General features: G+C 34.4%; 1 protein-coding gene, 1 long non-coding RNA gene and 1 pseudogene across 5 annotated transcripts; 1 reads left to right on the top strand and 2 right to left on the bottom strand.

The window, feature by feature from the left end:
• Window positions 1-534: 534 nt before the first annotated feature.
• Window positions 535-1,509, bottom strand: LOC143574464 (uncharacterized). Its single transcript, XM_077059076.1, has one exon. The coding sequence runs from the start codon at window positions 1,507-1,509 to the stop codon at window positions 535-537; it is 975 nt and encodes a 324-aa protein (XP_076915191.1).
• A 4,682-nt stretch (window positions 1,510-6,191) lies between these two features.
• LOC143574455 (uncharacterized) lies at window positions 6,192-9,898 on the top strand. Of its 3 annotated transcripts, XR_013142593.1 has the most exons (4): window positions 6,192-8,503; window positions 8,959-9,039; window positions 9,104-9,195; window positions 9,615-9,699. It is a non-coding gene; the product is annotated as an uncharacterized LOC143574455 (long non-coding RNA). The 3 variants fall into 3 exon arrangements; XR_013142591.1 differs by having other exon boundaries at window positions 6,192-8,311; window positions 8,401-8,503; window positions 8,959-9,898; XR_013142592.1 differs by having other exon boundaries at window positions 8,959-9,195; window positions 9,615-9,696.
• Window positions 9,899-11,444: 1,546 nt separating this feature from the next.
• Window positions 11,445-13,425, bottom strand: LOC143574470 (glyoxylate/hydroxypyruvate reductase HPR3-like; annotated as a pseudogene). Its single transcript, XR_013142594.1, has 2 exons — window positions 13,039-13,425; window positions 11,445-11,981 (listed from the first exon to the last, which is right to left on the bottom strand). The product of XR_013142594.1 is annotated as a glyoxylate/hydroxypyruvate reductase HPR3-like (transcript).
• Window positions 13,426-16,321: the final 2,896 nt, after the last annotated feature.

The following is a 16,321-nucleotide window of genomic DNA, read 5'->3' as shown; positions in this document are numbered from 1 at the left end:
ATTTGTTTAACCACAAACTCCTTTTGTTCCTTGAAAGCCCAAACCCACGAGTCTTTATTGATCAGAATGTTGTTCGACCAATTTTAGCAGAGATAAAAATTATGCCCCCCCCCCCCCCCACTTCCAATCTTCAGTCCCTTCGTTCGATTCTTTTTTATGAACCCGCTGTGAAAAGAGAGCCATATTTGCTAGTTTATTATTCTATGCTTATGATGAAACAAGGCTATAAAAAGTTCAAAAACGGCATGCTTGATAAAGAACATGTTGCTTTTGGTTGTCTTTTGAGTATTCACAAAGACATTGTATCATCATGATGTCTTTGATGCATGCCTTTGACCTCGTTGTTCACAATCAATTCTACTTTGTACCATATTCAGAAAGTTTAAGAAAAGTTATCCGAGATTTTCAAAGAAAACATACATATATATTCAAGAATATTACCCTTCTCAAGTTTCAACTTGTAACTAATGGTACATATTACAATAAAGAATTATTAATACATGATTTAGTATAAACAAATTGACCAAGTCAAACTCACCGAGGAGGTCTAAGATTTTGCTCAATTCTTGGAGAAGTTCTAGTAGCAGAAGCAGTATGAACCCTAATCACATGTCCCACCATTGAAACTTGAAGTGCTTCTTCTTCATAAGCTCTTCTCTCCATTTCCTCTAATCTTTCTTTCTTCTTTACCTTCACAAACATGGCAATCAAAAGCAATCCCACTAGGAAAACCGCAATTGCGGCACCAACCGAGCAAGCAAAAGCCACCGTCCACCGCCTTATCTTCTTCCTCACAGGCAACAAAGGTGACTGCACCACCAAACCAAAATGCCCATGGCTTGTGGCACCACAAATATTGGGTGCAACCTCTTTGTCTAGTCTCACCTTCCCATCCCCTTCAAATGTTGCACACATCTTTATCCTACCGTCTAATGTCGAGCTTCCATTCGTCGTATAATTACTAAAATCTATTTTAATTCCAGCCTTATTCGGAGACCGAATTTTAACCTCAAATTGCGTGTTAAAATTCGTGTCGTCACCAGAGTTATAAGCTAGTAAACCTAGTACGGGTGACACAAGTTGATAACCTAGTAATGCATCATAGTTATCATAGTAAATGTTTGACCAATTGTTACCTAGGTTTTGTGTTACTATAAGGATTCTTTCTATACAAGGATGGACATCCACGCCAACTTTCAAGTAAAATTCGTTGATCGTTGCGCCATACCTCTTGAGGCTCCCACATCGGAATCTTGACGTGTAAACCGTGATGCCTGAGAGATTTGAAGGAAGATTGATGTTGTAGGGTCTGCCTGTTTTGAAGTACTTGTTGAATGACTTGAATGTGTAATCTCGAATCACGAGATCAAGAAGTCTTGTGGATTTGATCCCTTGACCTTCTGTTAGTACTGATATGAATAGTAATGTTACGAACACAAGGATCATCCACGTGAGAGAAAGATGATTAGATCCCATTAATCTTAGGGTTGCCAAGTCTTTCTTCAACATTTTTGTGGTTTGGGTAAGGAACCATATGAGGTTGGATCAAGAAGCAAATCTTGAGATATATATTTTCTTGGTTTCTTTCAAACAAATTTTGAGATATTTTCTTTGTTTCTTCCAAAAGGGTTTGGATCTAGAAAACAAATCTTGAAAGTTGTACTTGGTTTGGGTTTGTTTGGGGAAACTTTATGGTTTATGAAGATTCTTGGATGGTTAAAAGGGGTATCATGCAATGGTGTTTGTGGAATTGAAGATAAGAGTTATAGAGAAAGTGGATGGGGGTGGGGGGTATATTGTAGGGTGGTGGGGTGATGATTGTTTGTCAAAAGATGGTTGCTTTGAAGGGTGTTGGGATGATGATAGTCACCTAGTTAAAGGCTTCTTTTGCATAGAAAGTCTTTATTAGTAACTAGTTTATAATAATCTATGAGTTGGTAGAAATAATTCATACCGAAAATTTAACCAATGATATTTCAAAGTGTCAATCTTACTCGCATAATCTTTCTATATTTATGTTTAAATTCCTACTCGATTTTGTCTACACAAAAATGATTTTAAAGGAAATGGGGAAACGGATCTTTCCTCTAGTGAGTAAAATTGAGTGAAGCGTATAACAAGGAGTTAAAGCCATGAGTGTGAATATTAAGTTAATAGAGAATTATTATCCATGAGTGAGGTATTGTTTAGATTTCTAAAATTCATCTGTGTTCTTTATTTTATGGAAATTAACAAACTAAATTCAATTTTACAAGTCATCAATATGTAAATTGGTTTTAAATTTTATATAGTAGAGTGAAAGAAACCGGATACAGTTTCATGATGGAAGGTGACAGTGTGATTAAGGCACCGTTATTGTCATGATTGGTATATTTTTTTAATGATCGATGGGAGCGGAGGCACACTTTTATATATTGATTTTATATGATTCTAATTATTTTATATATGTTCATTTGTTTACTGTTTTTCAAGGTGTTTTTTGAAGGTGTGCTTGGGTTGTTGTGCATTTCGCTACCTTGTGTGCCTTCAAGCACATCCATATTTTGCAAATTAATTTACTAAATCGTGATCCCATGTTTCATTAGCAACGTGAACGTGGGTTGAAGTTAAGTGGTAGTAGTGGTTATTTCTTCTAATTATTAGAATAGTGGTCTCGTAATTTTTGTTTAGTTCGGTTATTTGTTTAAGCCTATAAAAAGGCAAGCTTGATGTTTGGAATTATGAATGAAAAATGATGATTTAACGATCAAAGTCTCTTCCAAAAGTCTCTTCCAAAAGTCTCTAGTTTCTATCCGGTTTCCTTTTATATTCTCGGACCATTTGATTAACGAACACGGTTCGTAACAGAAATTAAAGATTAGGCTACATTAATTTTTTGATATTTTGTTACAAAAGACATTCTTAGGGGGTGTTTGATATTTTTTTTATTTGACCTCCTTATAACTTATGAAAAAATCATAAGGTACAAAGTTGTAACTTATCCCTATTTTCCATTCACATAATAAAAACTCACAAACATCATTTAACTTTTCAAAAAGTTAAAAAAATCAGATAGGGTAAGTCAGATATCGTATTCATGAGGAACATATGGTCAACATTACACGAGTTGTTTGATTATCTAAATATTTATAAAACAAACGAAGTTTGTAAAGTTATTATTTGGTTGGATGAAAAAACCTAATTAATATTGCACAAGATTGAATTATTGACCACTAAATTCACATCCAAACTACCTTATCACCTATCAAATTGGAAATGCATTGTTAAGATCTTAATGGCTTGGTTAGTCAATATGAACGACACAAGATATTTTTAAATGAAAACTAAAAATATTTTTGGGCATTTTGTTAAGTTTGACCGGTCAAAATATTTTACCCTTTGTTAGAGATGGTCAAAAAAACCGGTCCGGGAACCGGTTTGCCGGTTTAAACCGGAAACCGGTTTTTACGAAAACCGGTTTTTTAAAAACCGGTTTGACCGGTTTACAAACCGCCGGTTCGTATTTCGGTTACAAGTTTTAGAGCCAAAACCGGTTAACAAACCGGTTAATGAAAAAACCGGTTTTTTTTAATAACCGGTTATGGAAAAACCGGTTAACCGGTTTTTTTATAAACCGGTTTTTGACCGTTGTGGAAAAACCGGTTAACCGGTTTCTCCATAACCGGTTAACCGGTTAAAAACCGGTTTTTGACCGTTGTATAACGGCTATATGGCCGTTTTTTTTTTACCGTTTTTTTTTTTTTACCATTTTACCCCCACAAACATCTATATATAGTTTAGGTTGGGTATTGGTTAGATCACACTCGATTATACAACTCCAAACGCTCTAAACGTTTATTTCATGCGCGATTATTTTGTTATCTCACGCTCAATTATACCACATTACCACTCCATACGCTCTTATTTCGTAGTCGATTATCATGGCCTCCCAAAGTGCTGCTTCATCCGTCAACATGTTTGTATTTTTAATGTAAAAACTATAAATGAAAGTTATGTGTTTTTAATCTTCTAAGCAAAGAACCCTAACAACGAAAGCAAAGAATGGCTTCGGTCAGTCCGTTTTGCCTTGTAGTTACCGGTTTGCCTTGTAGTTACCGGTTTGTTTATACTGTGAAAAAATAATGGTTATTTAAAAAAAAAAAAAAAAAAAACCGGTTAACCTAAAAACCGGTTATTAAAAAACCGGTTAATAAAAAAACCGGTTTATTAACCGGTTCTAACCGGTTTCTAAACCGGTCCTAACCGGTTAGACCGGTTAGGGTTTTGACAGACAAAAACCGGTTATTAACCGGTCCGGTTATTAACCGAACCGGTTTTTTTCCGGGCCAAAAAAAACCGGTCCGGTTAATAACCGAACCGTTTTTTTTAAAAAAACCGATTTGTGCACCTCTACCCTTTGTGGATTAAACTACCATTAGATTGTGTGCTTATCGTCACAAAGAACTACCTTAGTCCATACCAAAAACCAAGTACTACATGTATTCTAATACTAATAAAAGAGAAAAGGTAAAATGAACCAAAACAAGGTTTTCTCATTCTCAAATAATTTCTTACATATCAAAGCCAATGAGCATGGTTATGAACATGGTTATGAACATTAAAAGAGATGATGATAACAAACACATGATCAAACTAGAACAATCTAACCAAATGTGGATGAATCTTCCTTCTTCAATGATGATGGATGATGATGATGATGGATGATGGTGATGATAACCTCCAAGTCTTCAAACTCCCCACACGACATTCAATAAGAGTGCAATGTGGGTGTTTTAATAAGCGAAACCCGTATAGAATGTTTTCTTCAAGCACACCAAATGAGTGCAATATGCTCCTCTATTAACAGGATGTCTGGGTGATCAGGCACGACCCCATGCTCCATGAGGCACACCCCGTGTCCAGGTGCCCAGTCACATTAAATGCTCTGTCAGATCGTACATGATGACTCACCACGGGGGCCGTGCTTCCTGAGGCACGGCCCCGTGTTTTTGGATGTCTGTTATATCTTCTTTTGTCTATTTCCTAAAGGTGACCACGACCCCATGACTACTATGGCACGGCTCGGTGTCCAGATGTCTAGTATTTTTTCTTTTCTCGCAGTTTTTTGTTTTTTCTTGCACATGAAAGCATGGGGGATGGGGGCGTGTTTCAATGTTTTCGTGGGTTTTCTTTGATTCTTTTTTGTCTTTTCGTTTGTTTCTTCGTTTGAGGTTTGGGTTTACCAGAAAATACATTTAACATGATAAATAGCTATTTAAACTACATTATTTGATAGAAGTTGAAGTTTTTTAAATATTATCTGATATTAAAGAGTATAAATTTATATACATCATATAGACCCCACTCAGCTTTCACTAACCCTTAGTAATTTCAAATTTTTGTTGTGTTAAATCTTGTTAAAAATATTATGTCCCATTTAGTTTTGTTTTAGACCCTCAAGTTCTAAATTTCTCTCAAAGTCTCAACTCTCAACCCAATAAACAAGCCCAACTCTTTGAAAAACTCCATTTGTTAGTGACCAAATGAGAAAAATAGAAGAACAAAAAGCCTAACATAGATGGTTCAAACGAGCTAGCCGTCGCTGACCATATTCTAATCGAAATCAAAAGGGACATTAGGTTTAATAACATTATCGCAAGTCCCTACTCAAGTACTCAGATAGCGTCTAACGATTTCTACTACGTTGTACAAAACCTTAAATATATAATATGTAAGTAAATAAAAATTTAAAATAAAATAAAATAAAATATGAAAATAACTAATCAAATTAGTTTGAATACCCGTACCTAATTAAATTAGAATTCACATAGTTAGAGGTGCAAAAAAAAAACCCTTATCCGGAATCAGAACCCAAAAAAACCGGAATCAGTTTCTTTATACCGGGTATTCTTTATCCGAAACCGGAACCGACCCTACCCGTAGAGTATGGATAGGTTATACATTTTGAGCTCAATACCCGTACCGGAACCGTACCCGATTTATACACGTAAATAGCCGGAACCGGTATCCCTATCACTACTAGAAAAGTGGGATATTGCTACCAAAATTTTGCAACCGAAATAAACAGTCGCAAAATTTGCGACAAAGCGATATCACCGACCGAAGTCAACGCGGTTGCAAAATTGCCTTCCAGACAAGAAACGGTGGTAAATTCAGCGACAAAAGCAAACCGGTCACGCAACATTTCTTCAATTTGATTTCAAATCTTAGGCTTCGTAATCACAGGCATAAACCCTACCTATCTTCCGTCAATTTTGGCCCTATTATTCGTGTTTTCACTAGCCGATTGCCGTCAATTTACTGTCTGTCTTCACCTGAATACCTAACTCACTGGATTTCTACTCGTTCGTCGGTTCCGGATCATGAATCCGGTTAAAGCGGCGTTTGTACCTGATTGCGCAATGGCGGAAATGTGGCGTCGATACGGCGGCGTTCATGAAGTCAAAGTTTGCGGAAGCATCAGTGCTTGGATTGTTGCTCGATCTATTGAATTAAATGTCTATAACAAGCAGGTTAGTTCTATTATTCATTAGCTAGCTTTCAGTTTCTATTGTATGATATGATACGTTCATTTATGCTTATATTATACCTGTGCATGTATATGTATGCGTGGCATGTATGTTAAGTAATATATATGCTTGATTTGAAACCCTAGCTGTAACAATTGTAGATACTTGTGAGAATTTATCGAATTAGGTTCAGAATAAGGTTCGTTTTAGAGGAGACTGTCATAATTGTTCTAATTTCTGTTAATTCATCTGTTAATCAATGTTTTATAGGCTTTTAGTGTTGTATTTGTGTAAAATCTGCCATATCTTTTTAGTTTCATTCTTCATGTATTTGCTAATCAAAGTTTTATGTGTTTGCTGATCAAATTTTTACATGCATTTAGTGTTGGATTTGTGTAAAGTCTATGATTTAAGTATACAGTAAGTTAACATCTGTTTCATATTAGGTAATCCATTGGTAAGTTCTCTACAACTTGAAAAGTCTAGTAGGTCTAGAAAAGTCTAGTAGGCTTTTATGATGAAGATGTCATGTAGAAGATGTATAAAATGTCACTAATTTTGAATGCATGTTGGAATACGTTGTCAAAATGTGGATTGAATGAAGTGCTTATGAACATAAACTAGAGATTAGTAGAATATGCCTACAAGGTGTTTGATGAAATGTCTAAGTGAATCACGTCTTATTTGTTGTTTGAAAGTTATTGCTTTAAAGTTTCTTTAAAAGATCCTACATTCCCCTTAATGTGTCTTATACGTTTCAATTATTTAATTTGGGTTTAAACCATGAAAACGGAGCTGCAAAAATAATGTTTTGGTACGAAAGTGGTAATAACTATCATGCTGAATTTTCAGCTTCTGTCCAGATTTTGGGCTGCTTTCAGAAAATCATATAAAATCAACTGAGTGTCCGATTAAGGTGATTCCTTTTGGGTTAGAAACCTTGGCGAGTCTAGTTTCTCCAGAATTTTAAAACAAAAACCAATATGATCATTTAGTGGGTCAAATCAGTCGGTAAAACCAGCTGCGCAGAATATAGCGGCACAAAAAAATAAATCGGTCAGTGTCAAATGTTTGTATACATTTGGGTTAAGTTTGGTATAATGGAATCTAATGGTTTATTATACCTATTGAAGCGTGTTCGAGAATTAAAACTATTCAAATATGCATATATAAAAGTTTATACAAAACGGTTCAACTGAGTCAATATACGAATGTATATCGAGTATGACTAAATCTTGTTGAGAAATGTTCATGTGAAGTTGTTTTTGGTAGGATACTGATGTTGGTATTCAGGGTTGCATATTTTGTATCCTAATAATTACATGTTGGTTTCAAACAAGCTAGGTATGCTAAAGCTTGGAAGTTAACGAGGAAAGTTGGTGAAGAAGTAATCAAGTTCCTATAGGCAAATGTAAGTTAACTTACACGACCTTTAAGTTGTTTTAAATCTAATTCTCTGGATGGTTAATACTTGTGTTCGTGTTCAAACAAGCTAGGTATGCTTCCGCGTTGTTTTATATTAATAAATTGTTTAAAGTTAGAGTGTTACAATCAAAGATGGCATCTCTCGGTGGAGCAAAACAGGTTCTTTCTCTTACTAATATTTAGTTATGTAACGGGTCGGGTTTTATAATTATTAGGTGTAAGGGCAAAATATTCATATAACGGGTCAACTCGTAAGATTACTTTAAATCTATAAGATGTGACAGATGTATAAGTACGGTGTTGTTCGTATGGATAAATTAGTTGAAGATATGATGAGCTGGAAGAGATTTTATCTTAGTGCTCGCTTGCAAAAGCCCGTATATTTTCTCGTATAACTGTTGAAGCCAACTGCATGTTACGATGCCATTATTATTTAATGTTTTACTTTTTTTTGTTTGTATTTCAGGTGCGATAAATGAAGACAATTAGGAAATAACAAATACGAGTTTAATTAATTTCAGGGCTGCTTCATCTGCTGCACTTATGCTTTTGCATCAAAGTTTACTGAGGTGTTACTTTCTCTCTCGTTATTAAATTTAGCTGATACAGTAACTTATATTTAAATTAAATATTATTGTTAGGCGTGTCTGAGTTTGTTTATACCGTATATAGTTGCCTACTAAATATGGTATAAAATTATATCGCGAAGCGTACTCAAGCTCACCATGTGAAGCTGCCAGACATTAGCTCGTTTAAACTATGCTTATTCAACCTTTTAGCATCGATTAAGAAGAGATTGTAAGTTGATGACATAATTGCATAATATAAACAAAATAAGCTCGTTTAAATTATGCTTATTCAACCTTTTTGCCGAGACTTGAGCTACTAGTTATAAATATTTAACACCTTAATTCTCTGTTTGTTGTGATTTTCTATATAATTTTAGTTTCCTTGTGTAGGTTCTGAAAACTATTTATGCAACGTTTGGAAGTAAGAGATGCTAATATCCTCTTACTTACTTCAGACTTTAGAGTATGTTTCAGATGTATTCATCAAATACTACAGACAATTTGCCCGTCTATTTATGGGCTAGCACTTGTTAAAGGTACTTTAATTTTAGTTTCAATATTCAATAATTTTATCTCACTTTAGTTACTGTTGGTGATTAGGTTATGTAAAGTTTTTTATACAAGGCTCATGCGACGTTAATTAATATTTGTAGCTGGAATCAAATTGGCATTTTCTGGAAGCATCATTAAAGGTAATCTTGATGTCAATCATTTACTAATTGGCGTTTAGAACTTAGAACTTGGATCAACTTTTGTGTTTTATTATCTAACGGGTCAAAAGTTTTAGCTTAAGCTAAAAAAGGATATCAACATGTCAAACGTGTTAAAACATTGTCAAAGTCATATCTAATGCATGAAACCTCTTGAATTGTTTAAATCATGTATTCTAAAAATTTAGTATTATTATTGAAACATTATGAATTCGGGCTAGGCTTGTAATGAACTGAACGAACACGAACATAGCATGTTCATGTTCGCTCGTTTAACTTTAAACGAACAAACAATCGAAAACAAACAACTGAAGGAACGAAAGTTTATTATTTATGTTTGTTCGTTAAGTGGGATATGGTTATATATTTGTATAAAGTATTAATAATTGTTTGTTGAGCAGGCCACGAGGAACAGAAGAAGACATTTTCAGAGATATATTCAGGATTGTATTCATGAATGCGACGAGATAGTGTGTATAGCTCGAATGTCATTTTTTATATTTGTTTATAGAACTCGAATAAAATTTTGTATTGATCATCTTTAATAGAAATTAATAGTTTTATTCGTGTTTGCATCTATAATTATATGATTTTACATTTTAATACTTATTTGCAAAAAATTGTTACTGCATTGTGTCAAAAATATAATCAGGTGCAGGTTGGTCGCAAAAAGGAGTGGTTGTTGGAAGATTTGTGACCGGTCGGAACATTTGCGACCGCAACACCGGTCAGAACCTTTTGCGACCGCAACACCGGTCAGAACCTTTTTGCGACCGCAGCCGGTCGGAACATTTGCGACCGCAACACCGGTCAGTACATTTGCGACTGTTACTTGGTCGCAAATGTAATGGCGGTCGCAACAGAGCAACAGCGATTAGTGTTTTCCGACTACACTGTCAGTTGCAAAACCGTCACAACAAGGCAATTGCAACCATTTTCCGACCGAAAAGGCCATTGCAAATGCTTAGTTTTCTAGTAGTGTATACCCATATTCGGTTATACTCGATACCAATTTTTTAATAACCGAAATAATGCATGAGTTGTTATAGTATATTCTTATGTTTACTTCACAAATTTTATGTTTAAGTTTTTCTAAAATGCATATTATAAAGTAAATAATTTGTACAGAAGTGGATTTATGATTTTTGTAATATATTTTAATTATTTCTATAAATTACGTACAAAGCAAATTTATTTTTTAAAAGAATTTAAATATGTATAAAAATGTACAAATTCAAAATTAAACATGGTTCCAATATCTGGTTATACACGAACCTGATCATACGGGTACATAGGGTTGAGTTTTTCTCCTCAATACTCTACCCGAACCCTCGCCGATATCTCTAAATACCCGAAACCGGGTATTAGAAAAAACCCGATTTGTGCACCTCACACATAGTTGTATTTGTTTCATTGAGAAATACTTGCTTAATAATGTCAAACTAGATGATGTTATAGTTACATTTTAAATAACGAAAACATGTATAGATAATGCATTTTTAATGGCGTCTCACCTAATTTTTTTAGCTGTGATATTTTGTTTATTTACTTTTTTATATGACTCGCCCCGATTTAACCTGACCAAAACGGATAAACCAGGCCGAAAAAAAATATATGCCTATTTGAAGCGACCAAAACGACTGAACAGGGCCGAAAATAAAAATAATTTATATGTACATACCGAGCATCAGCTCAAAAAATTTACGGCCCTGTAAGAAATTTTCTTAGAACCGCCACTTTTAACATGGAGATTGATAATCTAACCAGCGGTACGTGTTGGTGTTTTATTTAACAACTAAATGTTGCATTGTATAGGGATTAAACCAATAAAAGTGTTCAATTTCATTATTTCTAGTTACTCTTGCTTGTTATTAGTAGTTATATACATAACAATACTATAACCAAACTCATAAGAGCATTCTCAATCCATTCTCCATCTTTATAATTACACTAAAAACATCATCTTTTCTCTATCATTTTCAATTAAATAATATTTTTTCTATATTATATCATTACATTTTTTCTCTCCTTCACTCACAACCACTTTAAAAAATATTAAAAAATTATAGAGGTGAACAGTGTGTTTCTCCAAATTTAACTATGAAAAGTAATATCTTGTCTATCCTCCTCTTACAACCACTTTTAACTATCACTAAGAAATAAAGAACTCTCTCACGTAATTTTGAGAATGGGTTGGAAATGCTCTAACATTTTAAATGTGACATTGACCCATGTCATTATTAATCATACAAATTAATTTAAGAGAACAATGGCTTATTCGAGAAAAAAGCAGCTACGTTCATGATCGCTACCTCTTTAGCGTTATCAAACGACACCGGTGTTAGAAAAGCTTTGTGTGGAGACAAAACAACGTTGTCAAGCGTAAATAGCTCTTTTGGTACTTTGGGTTCGTTCTCAAACACATCAAGACCCACTCCTCCAAGCTCACCTCCAACCAAGAACTTCACTAGTTCCTTCTCATCCACAAGGACCCCACGCCCAATATTGACAATAATGCCCTTCTTCCCGAGGGCAGTCATGACATCACGATTGATAATGTGGCGAGTTGTGTCGGTCAACGCACAACAAATAATTAGAGAATCAGTGTTGGTTGCAAGATCTAGAACATTGGGGTAGAATGCATAAGGAACTTGGGACTTCTTGTTTCTTGAGGTGTAGGCAATGGTGCAGCCAAATGGCTCGAGCCGTTTAGCAACCAACGAGCCGATGCTTCCAAGCCCAACAATCTCAACTCGTTTTCCCCCTAACTAAACGATCAAAATTGGTTCTCAGTTAGTGCCATTACTTAACTAAAGATATCTTATAATCAGTTTGAACGTTTCTATGAACCAAATATTTTGCCACTAAGTATAATTAGTAGCAAGCAATTATTGTTTTTTAGTATAATTAGTAGCAATCCCAAAGCAATTTATTAATGAATTAAGTAACAATCACGAAGTAGTTATCATGCAGTCCCAAACAATTGAATATTCGGTTAACCATAGGTCGGTTAACTGTCGGCTATAGGTTGGTTCAGACTTCAGGTTAATTTTCGGTTAATTGTTGAGTGTATTTTTTTATGCCTTTTTCTTTCCTTTGTTCTAGTTGAAACTGTTGGAAATATATGGTCTTCTAGATCATTTATTGAGCTTAGTCAAATGACATGAAAGGTAACCCTTAATTTAGTAGTTACATGATGATGTAATTACATAATGTAAAGGGACTCTTACCCTTTAATGCCTTGTATGTGTATAAACAGATATATAATATAACACCATATAACATCATCTCATATGCACATAATTTCTATCAAAACTAAGGCATCTAAAGGGAAGTAAGAAAGACTAGTATAATGACTTCATCATCTTCAAAAATAATCATCCCTACAAGTAAGTATGGCTAATAATTCCTTTATCTAATATTCATGATTGAGTTTACATGTTAATGGCTCTTAATATTGCTCATGTTTAACCGATATAATCAACAGAAACTGCTTTGATTATTGTGTTCCAAACTCAATTATAAAATTTCAAAGCTAAATATGCTAGCTCCAAGCTTCGTTACGGTGTTCCAGGCTATGTTAAAATATATTTGCAACATAAATTAAAATGTTCGAAGTTGGATAAAAATGTATGAAAGATTGAAATGGAGGCATAAGTTTTGGAAAAACATAAAACTACATGGTTAATTCAGCTCTGTTAAAGTCAATTAACGGAGAGACATTAACCATAACCACAACCAAATGATCGGTTAATCAAACTCACTTAACCATAACTGTCGGCCTTGTTGTTATAAAATATTACGTCGATAGAATTTAGAGTATACCTTGTTTCCAAGAGGATAAATGCCTTTAACCGGCCACAAGCCGGCCCGAACAAACCTATCAGCAGCCGAAACACGTCGAAGAACATCCAACAAAAGCCCTATAGCATAATCTGCCACATCTTCAGAAAACCGCTAAATCAATATGATCAAGACCAGCAGATGTCCCAACAACGTATTCAACTGAAGGGTACTGGTCCAAATGCTCGGGTTTAAGCGGGCTAGGACCAATGACAATGACAACCCGAGCTGATATACGATGGATCGGGTATAATGGATCCGATGATTCGATTTGGTTGAAGATGTGTTCAGCACCTGTGAAAGAGAATTTGAAATGAGGGAGACGGTGGACTATTGCGGCTGGGAGGTTGGTGTCGATGGTGGCCATTGGTGGTGTAGTGTTGTAGTACGTGTGTATATATGTGGTATAGGAAAACTACACGTACATGTAAAATGCTAGGAACTAGAATGTTTGGGTCCTTGGAGTGCGTGCTTGTTTTAATATAAGACTTTGGATATGGTTGTATGATCAAACCTATGCTAGTCGTCTTTCCAAAGTTCATTTTACTACCTTGCTTTAAAAGGAGTTTATTAACTGCGTTTCAAACTATCTCAATATCTGAGCCACTATTTCTGAGATGTAATGTGAATCTTTCATATTGATTTTGAAAGATCTGATTTATTCAAAAACACTATCATGGATGAAACTCACCATTATGATCTCAATTCTTAACTATCATATTTATTATACCGAAGAAACTGATCGATTGGTCAATCTGGTTTACGTGGAGTTTCAAGGGTTTAGAACTTGGAACCGCTTGTTTACACTAAACTGGCCGTTATTTTAGGAATAACAAGTTATGTACATATATGTTTATGTTCATAAACAACTTTCGTAGACGAGGGTGGGGACGATGTTTCTTAATATAGTGAATTAAATATGCATTAAATAATCCATACCAAATATTGGTGGTCACAAAAATAATTTATTTTATTACTGTATATCTTTTTGAACAGCCATCTTCGAAATAATATTATTATTAATTAAAGTGAACGCATAAACTCCATACGGTGTTATACTATGTACATAAAAACTTGTAAAACTCTTAAAAACAAAAACTACGAACACGTCAGTGATGAATTTAGAACAAAATCTCATGGATAACGTTTAAATTTTTTTTTACCGTATTTCATACAATGTAAACGAAGTTTTTTTTAACATATTGCACACAGTAGCCAAACTTATTTTTTTTACCGTATTTCATACAATAGTGTTTTTTTTTAACTTGGTACCGATATTATCAATTTTTTTTTTTGGTATTTTCATTTAAAACGATTGCTAGTAAGACTTTACCTTTTCATCTTTCAAGTGCTCTAATTTTAGAAGGGACAAAATTTAAACAATAAATTCATAATCAATTCCAGTTTACACATAAATACTAAATTCCTAATCAATTACAAATTTTAATTTACATTATCCAAATATCCAACAAACAATAACCAATCATTTGATTGCTACCAATGTAGTGGTGGTCCATCACTCCATTGGCAAAGGTAAAGCCTAAACACCTGGGTTTGCGAGAAGGGGGATTCTTTGGTTCAAGTCCATAGACAACAAAAATTGAAAGAAGTTTAGCGTTCATAAAACAATTTCATTCATTTGTCCATAACAATTCCATATTAACAATTTATATAAACAAATAAACAATTACAATTCTAAATAGAAGTAGAAGAATACCTGAATTTAAGGTCGTCTCATGGGTAAGCTAATTGAGGCTAAGGGTTTAGGCCTCCTCAATCTTTAATAGGGGTTATGTATTATGAGTTTTGAAAGTAGAATATTTTTAGAATTAGTAACTCATTGATAGGCCACAAGCTAAGGAGGATTGCCTCATATATCATCGCATATTATCAATATTACATAATTCTTGTATATTCTCTAGTGTTATACGCCTATACGCATAAATAAAAGAAAAATGGCCTCAACATTTTAGTTAGTTTTTGGCCTCCGAGAAGGTTGTGCCGGCTCTGCCTAAATTGAACAAGTATAATTAAATTGTGGAATAGGGACTAAAGGAGCACGACTGTCATTTACTCAACTGAATGAAACTTTGTTTTATTGAATATTGATGTCTGACCTGATTCAAGTGTCCAAGTATAGTCCTATAGGGAACAACAAACACTGGTTTTATTTGGGTTGGGCTTTAATTGGTTACAGCTTTTAATTTCGTTGAACTTTAAACAAATAGGGGTAACGTTATATTTTTTCAGAGGTAACGAAATACGAAAACCGACCAAAACATATTAAATTTTGCACTACCGGCAAAAAGTTGAAGGGTAACAGAAGCTATTTTGGATCTAAACCATGTCCGTCCCTGTAACATGCCCATCTCAAATATTTTATAATACGATATTGATAAAAATTAATAAAATTATAAAATAACGTCGCTTTTAATAATATTTTATTCAATTACTAATTGCCGTTTCTAATCTTTCGAAATGTCAATCAAGCACATACCAAAACCCGATTACAAGCCCAAAATGTACTTTACGAAGATCATGACTTCGGCCTAGACGAATTAACAATAAATTAAAAAATTTGTGACAACCTAGCTACCGGCGTATCATAATATTGTTCACTTTGCTCGGGGCGAACCATCATCGCCTTACGGATTCATATTTGGTTGCCCAGGTGAAGACTTTCTAGAAGGTCTCTCATCCTGATACTACTCTCACCCCGAGCACATTTAATCGTGTAGTTCTTTTTTCTCTCACTATCATTAAGACCGGTCTTTATGGTATCCCATCAGCGCCCATAGCGGCCAGTCTAAGCGTTCAAAAAATGTTATGATAGAGAAAATAGGGGTGAGCATTAACCAAATCGTTAACCGAAAACCGACGAAACCGAACATATGTAACCAAAAACCGAAATTAACCGAACTGCACCCAACTCTTCATTTTTTCATATTTTCCAGCATTTTTTCCTCTCTTTCATGGATTATACGTATTAATAGTTTAGTACTATCATTTCATGTATTTACATCTTCATTCCAAGTACTAATATCTCAATTTCATATATTTATCCCTTCATTTCATGTAGTTATAACTTCATTTCATGTATTTTTAAGCAAAATTTTAGCCCAAGTTTGATATCGGTTACTAACCAAACCGATATCGATCGGTTAGTTACGATTAATGCTAATAACCGAACCAAACCGCGCGCACCCCTAAGAGAAAGTATTCACCACCTTTTAAGGAAGCTTTCATTCCCCCCCCCCCAACCGAT

Source organism: Bidens hawaiensis, unplaced genomic scaffold, assembly GCF_021521415.1.
Source record: "Bidens hawaiensis isolate Kalapana, Puna unplaced genomic scaffold, B.hawaiensis_p1.1 tig00026938_1, whole genome shotgun sequence".
In the NCBI taxonomy this organism is placed as follows: domain Eukaryota; kingdom Viridiplantae; phylum Streptophyta; class Magnoliopsida; order Asterales; family Asteraceae; genus Bidens; species Bidens hawaiensis.
This window is presented reverse-complemented; position numbering and strand designations above follow the sequence as displayed.